This window comes from Drosophila hydei, unplaced genomic scaffold (genome assembly GCF_003285905.1).
Source record: "Drosophila hydei strain 15085-1641.00,03,60 unplaced genomic scaffold, DhydRS2 tig00000108-arrow-arrow-pilon, whole genome shotgun sequence".
Classification (NCBI taxonomy): Eukaryota; Metazoa; Arthropoda; class Insecta; order Diptera; family Drosophilidae; genus Drosophila; species Drosophila hydei.
In genome coordinates, this window is record NW_022045666.1 from 25537 (window position 1) to 34664 (window position 9128).

A 9128-nucleotide genomic window follows, 5' to 3' on the forward strand; every position below is an offset into this window, starting at 1 on the left:
TTCACGGTCAGCTCTCACTACCTCGTCCTTTGTCGTAAATTTTGAGCTGGTTCGCAACCAGATACCACATGTATCTTCGAGATACCAAATCTGACATTCTTCGACCTTTTTTTGTTTAACTTTAACGCTGAAATTTAATCACATTGAGGAGTAAAATAAATGTACAGATATCGCATATAGAACATCGAATATATATAGCAAGAGAGCGCGAAGTGTTATATAGGAATATATGTATATATATATATATAGTTAGTATGGGCTAATATTGAATTTAGATTTGCAACATTTCACAATACATTTATAATACATGGGACTACATTTGGGCCGCTCTCGATAGATACAGTTACATGTATTTATATATAGACGCGAATTGGTACGATAGGTAACATTATTGATTGCACAGCAGTGAAGGATCGTTCATTCGAATACGAGTAGATATTATATATATATATATATATATTAAGAGGTGTGTGTGTGTATATATAGCATTTATATTATAGGGACTCCAGCGATGAGGCAGCTGAGCAAATTGTTGCATCCGAGTCACTGAATCTGGATGCGCCCAATGCGGAATGTAGCGGCTGCGACTGCGATGCAAAGGAGCCGAGCAGCGGGGAGGCCAGATCGTTGAGGCTGCTGAGGCGACTGAGCGTGGGCGTGACGGCGGCAGCCAGGCTGAGGCTGCTGCTGTCCGTGGATGAGGCGTCCGGCGAGCGCGACGACGAGCTGCCATAGCGTTCCAGCAGCAGCTGGCTAAACGTCAGCGCCGGCCAGTCGTTGTTCTCGCCGCCCGGCTCCGTCGGCGTCGTAATGGGCGTGGGCATATGGTTGATGCTGCTGGTAAAGGAACTGTTGTCGATGAGACTGCTGACGGGCTCCAGAAAGCGCTTGCCATGATACATATGACAGGCGCCGTCCACGATGAGCCCAAGCGGCTGGCCACACTGCGGCGTGTACAAGGCAATGGGACGAAAGTGATTGGCGGGCGTGGCATTGTGATTGTGATTGTAGTTGTGGCTATAGCTGCTGGACTGGCTTGTTGGATGGTTGCCGCTTTGGTGGCTGCCGCTACGCTGGCACAGCTCCAGCAGCTCAGTTTCTGGACGAGAATGGCAAAAGATCAATAACAAGAAATTGAAGTAGAAGACGGCACATTCGATTGGCTTATCAAGCAAAGCGAGCACTGGCACTGGCACTGGCAATAGCACTAAACTGGCGACTACGCTACCTGCGCTTCATACCTTCCGCGGCGGACTCCTCGTTGTCCACATCCTCGCGTATGCTCGCCTGCCCGGCCAGCTGTGCGGCCTGGCCACTCTGGCCGGCGTCGTTGGCCTCGTCGCAATTGTTGGCGTCCAGCGTGGTGCGCACCACGGCCACATCCATGTGGGAGTCCAGCGAGAACTGCTTGCCGGACATGAGTATGCCGCGCACGCGACGACGCGTCGACGGTGATTCCTGATGCTGTAAGACTTTGAAGCTTAGGCAAGGCACGTTAAGTGGCGCCGGCATCGAACTTACCGCTATGCGTATGCCCGCATAGGTCTTGGCCAGAAATTCATCAGCATCGAAGATGGCCGCAAAGGAGCCATTGACGACCTTCGGCGACAGCGGCGAGTTCGACAGCAACAGGCTGGAGCCAAATGCTTCGCTCTTCTCTTTGGTGTCTAAGAGTTGAGAGAGTTAAGTTGAATAAGCTAAGAGTTTATGGAATAATTTTATGAAAATTGCTAATTTTAAGTTTAGCTTGAGCGGCACAGAACGAAATTTACTGCAAAAAGCTATTCACAGTTTCCTAAGAGTTGTAGTTTGACTTGTAGATACTTTTGTATCTTACAGATACATTTGAGCATTGCAGTTAATTGATTAGTTTAGCAAGCTTTATATATTTATGCACGCATATATCTGTTAGATAAGCTTTAGTTTCTAATAGTTGTGTATCTTTAAAATACTTTTAAGCCTTAGATTTCACAGATACGTAACTTGAAAATCCAACTGTGGCTTTCAAAATCAGCTTTAACTTTTTTTAATGTTTCTTTACTGTGCACTTGAAATGCTATTTAACTTTTAGATACTTTTGTATCTTATAGATGGATTTGTTTACAGAAAATAATCTAAACAGACAAATTTTCTAATCTAATATTTTAATGCAGCTGCATTTAAGCTAAAGATACTTTTATATCTTTAAAAACTTAACAAAACTATTTCAACTGAGAGATTATTCAAAAAAGTAACTTTAAGCTCATATTTCTTTATAAAGATACTCTTTAACTTCACTATATAAACAGCTAATTCTTAAGGCTTCTGTATGCTTTTCTAGATACTTTTTTAACTTAGCTAGAAATATCTATAACTGAAACTGTCTTATATGTATACAATCGATCTATCTCAATAATATTTCTATCTGTCAGATACTTTCTTAATAAGTAACTAATTGCATAGATACTTTTCTATATATAATCCATATTTGGCAGAACTTTTCGAGCTGTCTTACTTACACACACAGAGATACTTTTGTATCTTCAACTCATGAAAGCTACATTGCGTATCTTTAGTACCCGCTGCAAGCAAAATAAAATACTGCGTCTTGGGTGGATCAAAGTGTTTTATGCTAAACACAACAAACAAACAATTCAAAGCAACAAGCAAACACAATAAACATAAAACAAAACGAAAAACAAAAACAAATGAAAAGCAGAACGAAACGAAGGTGGGAAGGGCGCAGGTGTCAGTAGTTTGGCAGTGCCCAGTGTTTACCCTTGAGATAGACGCGATTCGAAATGGTGATGTTCATCTCGTCGAGCACCAGCGAGGCCACCTGCTTGATCTCCATCCAATCCTTGACAATGTCATCCAGCGTCGTGTGCGTCGAGGTGATCGTGAAGCGTATGACATACTGGCCCTTCAGCGAGGACGGCACGCAGTGCTGGTTGCCGCGATAGTTGAGGCGCTTGAGCAGCCGTTCGGTGATCTCGTTCTCGCCGCGTATGCGAAAGACGACCAGGCCCAGATGCCGCTTGGCCGGCAGCTCGAAGCGATGATCGGCCAGCACCAAAGCCTCGAGTTTCTGCGCCAGACGCACGCCTTCCCTGATGTGGCGCTGCAGACCCTTGATGCCAAACGAGCGCAGCACAAACCACACTTTGAGCGCCCGAAAGCGCCGACTCAGCGGTATCTGCCAGTGCATGAAGTCGACAGCGACGCCGGAGTTCTCGTGCTGCAGATACAGCGGCTCCACGTTGAACGTGCGATGCACTGCGGTGCTATCGCGCACCCACATCGCCGTCGCATCGAAGTGCACCATCAGCCACTTGGAGGGATTGAAGGCAATCGAGTCCACGCGCTCGATGCCGCGCAGCCAGGTGCGAAACTCAGGGCAGATGAACGCGCTGCCCGCATAGGCCGCATCCACGTGCAGCCACAAATTGTACTCGCGGCACACGATGCCAACCTAAGAACGAAAATTCCAAAATTCACAACTCAAGTTAAGCTTGACTCCATATGGATGGATTTATTCCTGTACAGACCTCATCCAGATTGTCAAAGCTGCAGCTGCCTGTGGTGCCCAGCGTAGCACAGACCTATGTGTAGATAAGACATTGTTAGTAGAGCTAAATTAGGCAAAGTCTTAAAGCTGAATGTGAATGAGAAGCCAAAGAAAGCTTTGTAGAAACTGTAGTTTGAGTAAGCTTTCTGGGGAATACTGTCTCTAAAGCTGTTCAGAAAGCTGCTTATAAAGCTGCCTAGAACGTTTCATATAAAGCTTCTTGGAAAGCTTTATGAAAAGCTTATTTTCTTTCATTTTTGTCAGCAAAAAATTTTAGATTTTTAGAAGCTGTAGTCTGTCACTTCAAAAGGTTTTTTTAAAGGCAGCTTTATATGGAATAATGTGCTTAAAGCTGCTTATAAAGCTTTTGGAATGCTTAATATAAAACTTTTTGATAGCTTTTTGAAAAGCTTGTTTTGTTTTAAGTTTTTAAGCAGAAAATGTTTCCCAAGAAAGATTTGTAGAAGCTATAGTCTGAGGCACTTCAGAAGCTTCATTAAAGAAAGCTTTATACTGACTTATACAGAGTCTAAAACTTTTTAAAAGGCAGCTTATAAAGCTTCTTAACAAGCTGAGTCTAAAGCTTTTTAAAAGGCAGCTTATAAAGCTTCTTAACAAGCTGACTCTAAAGCTTTTTAAAAGGCAGCTAATGAAGCTTTTAAAAAGCATGCAAAGCTTTTTTTAGCTTCTTTTCTTAGTTTTAATTGCTTAAGCTGAAAATGTTTTATAACAGAATTTTATATAGTAATAGTATGACGAAAATTATTACTTGGAATTTATGAAAAATGTAAGAGCTATGCCAGAATAGGATGAACTAAAAAGTTAATTGTCTAGGAGTAATAAATTGTTATTGACTTGTAGATCTTCACTTAACTAAATGATTTAATATCAGACTTAAATATTTAAATATTTTATCTCTGCTCTTGATTTCATGTCGCCTAACATGGCATGCACAGATCGAAATGATATAATGAAAATATATAGCAGCTGTGTCGGTTCGATGGCGTCTTCATTAAATTATGCCATTTATAAAGTCCTGGAAACCTAAGAGATTAAATTAGCAAAGATTTTCATTCAGCACACGTTAGACGCATCCCCCAACAATGGTTTCCAGTCAAATATCATATGCTTGGTTATGCGATGCCAAGGATATAAACCTGGAAAACTAGAGTATCAGATTGCTTATCCATAAATATGTAAGTCCTTCTCTCAGCACAGCATACGCCTTAAGTACTAAGGATATAGTCTTTAAATCTAAGTTTGAACCCTGTATCGAAAAATGTGTATCTATTGGAAATTCCCATTGAAACTGTACAGAAAAATTATTTTACGAAATTTGTTGCATAGCCTTGAGGGGCAGCAGCTGCGTTGCTGTAGCCTGTTAAGTGCAAAATGTTATTTAACATAGAGTTAACATTGCACTTTCAGCTAACATAGAGTGTAGCTCAAGAGCTTTAAGCTGCGCTTGAGCGTGTTGCTGCAAGGCTTTTTGCAGCCAGTAAAACGTTTACAAAAGCTCTAAAATTAAGTTTCAAAGAATGTGGGAAAAGCATTGAAATATAAACTTAAGGAATAAAGAAGAAAACATTCAAGCTTATAAAAAACTAGATTATTACAAATTAAAATCAAGTTCTACATAAAATGAAAAGTATTTGCAGCTGCCAGTGAAACGTTTACGAAGGCTAACCACAAGAGAACAGTTAAGCAAATAGCTAAGCTGAGCAATCGGCTGCAGAGGCACTGACGCATATTAATTAGCTCCGATGGGAATCAGAGAAGCAGCTAGAGAAATCTAGAGAGAGAGAGAGGGAGGCAGAGGGCGAGGAAACAGAGAGTGAGACGCAGCTGCTGCTGGCCACAAATCCACTCAGCGCCTAATTACACAATGCGACGACGACGACGGCCAATTAGTTTTGACAAGCTGAAAACAAGACAAGACAAGAGACGACAGAACTCACCCAGAATGGGACCAGGCCCTGCTTAATGTCGTCCTCGATGGCCTCGCGCAACAGTTTGCCCCGCATGGCCAGCTGCTCGTCAGCCTCGATGTAGCGCATACGCACGAGTCCTGCGTGGGCGGGTGGGCGTTAGACTTAAGCGGCTTACGTATCTGCTGCGAACTCACCAATCAGGGCGGCCTTCTCCACGCTCGAGTGCGCCTGATCCGAGCAGTAGGCCACGAGGCGGGCATTTATCTCCGCATCCTGGTAGCCGGGATTGCGCTCATGGAAGCGCTGGATGGCTCGAGTGCGGCCAGCGAGCAGGCAGACCAGCGTCGCCTCACTGGACGTCGTCTGCAGCACTCCGCCGCCCTTGCAATTGTTGCTCAAGTGCAGAAACTCATCGGGCAGTCCAATCATCTTGCCCAGCCAGTTCATCACCACGATCTCCAGCTCCGTGCAAGCCGGCGAGCTGGCCCAGGTGAAGCCCAGGCAGTTGATTGCGTCTGCCAGCATGTCGCCCAGCAGCGAGGGCATCGAGTTGAGGGCTGGAAAGTAGCCATGCATATGCGGCGACTGCCAGTGGGTCACGCCTGGCATCACGATGTGCTCCACGTCCCCAAAGATCTTTGGCCACGGCTCCCCATCCACGGGCGCCGACTCCGGCAGCAGCTGCCGCATATAGCCGGGACTCACATCTGGAAAGACGCGACGCTCCCGTATGTTCTCCAAGTAGTCCGCTATATAGTCTACCATCTCCTTGCCTGCAAGCCAAACATTAATAATATTTGCTTAAAGTTAACAAATTTTAAATGGATTTAGGAATTTTTTAAAATTTACAAGAAAGTTTTAGATTCATATTAAAATTATTTTAGAAAATTAAAAAACTAAATTTAAATTAATTAAAATTGATTAAATTAAAAATTAAAAAAATTTAAATTCTAAATTTATCTATCACTGAATTAACATAAAATAAATACATTTAAAAAAATTAGTTAAAAAGCTTCAAATAGAAAAAAAAATCATTTTTCATTTTTAAAACTAAAAAATAATTAACTGAAAAAGAAATGTGAATTGTTTTAAAAAAAATGTTAATTATTTAAAACAATAAATTAGTCAAAAAAAGAAATATATTATATATAATAAATAATTTATTCATTTAATATAATATTTATATTTATATAAAATAGCATCATAAAATAGATAATAATTAACTAAAAAATATTGCTTTTATAGCTAAGAAACATTAAACGTTGCTTACATTTTATGCTAAGAAATATAAAAATTAAAAAAAAAAAATTAAGCAATATTATTTTTTTATATAATTTAATATTTCTACATTTTTACTAATTATTAGACTAATTTTGTAATTTAATAATTGAATTTTTAATCAAATAAATAATTTTAATAATAAAATAAAAAATCCACTTTTAGCTAGAGTAAATTGTAAAATAAATATTATTTAAATATTTATATTAATATTAGTAAAATATATAAGATATATAAATATATATAAAATAAATAAACATATATAAGCTATAGCAAAAGCTTATAAAATTCGCCTGGAAAATGATTGTGAAAAAAGGGCAAAATAATTTAAGCAAACTGAAAGCTTTTTGAATCAAGATAAACGAGCTGAGTTTTATTATATTGAACTGGCCAAATGGCTAAGGACAAATGTGAAATCCTTTTAGTAGTGGAACCAACACACACGCACACATATACATACATGCACGCATGCAAATCAAATTAAATGAGATACAATTGTATCTGAGCTGCCGCTGTGCGTTTTATGGACTTGACTTACCCCTTTGACGATACTCCTTAAAGTCCATGGTGCGCTGGCGACTGCAAGAGTGTGTGTGAGTGCGTGGGTGTTAACTGTTTTGCAGCTAGTAAATATCACTGGGTATTAGCTTGCTTCCGTTCGCTAGCTGTGGGCCTCTTCTTTGGATAACTGCTCTAATCGTAGGGGCTACATGGGCGCCATTATCTGTAGAAAGAGTTTTTTTTCTGGATTTAGTTAACTCGTTTTTTACTCGTTTTTTTGTGTGTCAAATTCAAATGGCAAATTGGAACGTCGACCGCTGACTGAAAGTGTTCAAAAAAAAAAAAAGACGTAGAAAAATAGCAACTTGGACGTTAGCCGCCGCGTGCTTGTGGGGCTTCAGTCTAATTGGAAATGAAAATGCGAAATGAATGGAACGAAACGAAAATGTGTTTTTCCCTGGGAAACGTGGCCAGCTGTAAAAACGTCATCCAACTACCGTTAGGGTGGTTCGTATTAACCTCATTGAGCCACAGGTCGTCGTCAGAAAAAAGGGTTTTAATGATGCCAGCACAAATATTTGGTTTGAGAATTTGGTTAACTGTGTGAATTGAACGCTCGGCGCAGGCGACTTTTATAGCCGGCCGGGGATGGCACGCCAATAAAGTTAAATAAATATTGCAACAACAATAATTATAATGACAACAATTTTGTAGCTGTAGCTGGTGTGTTAACAGATTGTCCGACCGCACTGTAATTGTGGTCCATTCAAACATGGCATCGATCGCAGCCGAACGATTCGCCAACAAAATTCCGTTTAAATGTTGAGCTCTCTTTAATTGTTTATGCTGGTATTTCATTCTATTGTTTCAAAATGCTGTCAATTTACCAGCTATCTTTGTCGATCGCAGACATTGTCCCCCTATACTATATGCACCTGCTCTCAAATTGATTGAACTGCATTTTGTCATGCATTCACAATTAATTAAAATAAGCCAACAAAAACTGAAATCTCTTTAGTCCATAACAATATAAATTACAAACATGTTTTTTCATAGAATTACACCTAACACTTTTTTAATTAGAAAAAAAAAAAAAACTAAATAATAAAATATTTTCGTTTTTTTTTTACATATTTAATGTTGGTTTTGTGATTCTAATGTAGCATTTAAGATTTTCATTGTTGCAAAAATTGGAAAACATTTTATACACAATTTGTTTTGTTTGAAAATTGTTTTAAACAAAATATAATAAATATAATGCCAAAATATTATTAAGAAAAGATTAAAGCAAAATAGTTTTTAAATGCAATATTTAACACTTTTAATATTATCATTTTTTTAAACTTAAAAATGTAACACATTTTAATTTATTTATAAAAATAAACATAAAAATGAAATTTATTTCTTAAAAAAATATATAATAATATATATATTTTTTTTTATATTTTAATATGAAGAAAAGTGGTTTATTTTAAAACTAAATATATTGAATTTAATTATATATTCATAAATGCTTATATATATGTATGTATATATATTTTCCTGTTTCTTAATTTTCATATATTTTGAAAAATTATTTTCGAATAATTGTTCTTATATATTAGACAAGTTAACTATTACCTTATTGCAAAACAATCTAGCTTATCTAAGAATTAAATATATTAATTATAATTGTGTACATACATATATATTACAATTTTTTTGCACATTTATTTATCTAAAAAATATTTTATAAAATATAAAAACAATTTTATGAAAAACCTTAAGACTGAGCAACACGGTTTAATTTCACTTAACATTTTTGTTCAATATTTCTTATATTTACCAGTTAACACACACGTTTAATTATATAAGCACTTGCGTTCTAGTCC

The 9128-nt window shown here is 38.5% G+C and overlaps 1 protein-coding gene across 4 annotated transcripts; it reads right to left on the reverse strand.

The window, feature by feature from the left end:
• Nucleotides 1-263: 263 nt before the first annotated feature.
• On the reverse strand, nt 264-9128 carry LOC111592082 (histidine decarboxylase). 4 transcript variants are annotated; one of them, XM_030223075.1, is made up of 9 exons: nt 9083-9128; nt 7295-7480; nt 5673-6251; nt 5506-5615; nt 3528-3581; nt 2758-3451; nt 1522-1667; nt 1242-1464; nt 264-1099 (listed from the first exon to the last, which is right to left on the reverse strand). In XM_030223075.1, the coding sequence occupies exons 2-9, from the start codon at nt 7320-7322 to the stop codon at nt 495-497; spliced, it is 2439 nt and encodes an 812-aa protein (XP_030078935.1). In that variant the 5' UTR covers nt 7323-7480; nt 9083-9128; the 3' UTR covers nt 264-494. The 4 variants fall into 4 exon arrangements, with proteins under 4 accessions (XP_030078935.1, XP_030078933.1, XP_030078934.1 ...); XM_030223073.1 differs by lacking the exon at nt 9083-9128 and adding an exon at nt 7777-7852; XM_030223074.1 differs by lacking the exon at nt 9083-9128 and adding an exon at nt 7755-7818.

Excerpts from the sequence above, each read along its gene's own strand:
- LOC111592082 (XM_030223075.1), bottom strand. The coding sequence starts at position 7,322 with ATGGACTTTAAGGAGTATCGTCAAAGGG. Across the intron at positions 6,252-7,294 it reads TAAGGAGTATCGTCAAAGGG|GCAAGGAGATGGTAGACTAT; the intron begins GTAAGTCAAGTC and ends TTTGGCTTGCAG. Across the intron at positions 1,465-1,521 it reads ATGCGGGCATACGCATAGCG|CATCAGGAATCACCGTCGAC; the intron begins GTAAGTTCGATG and ends AAAGTCTTACAG.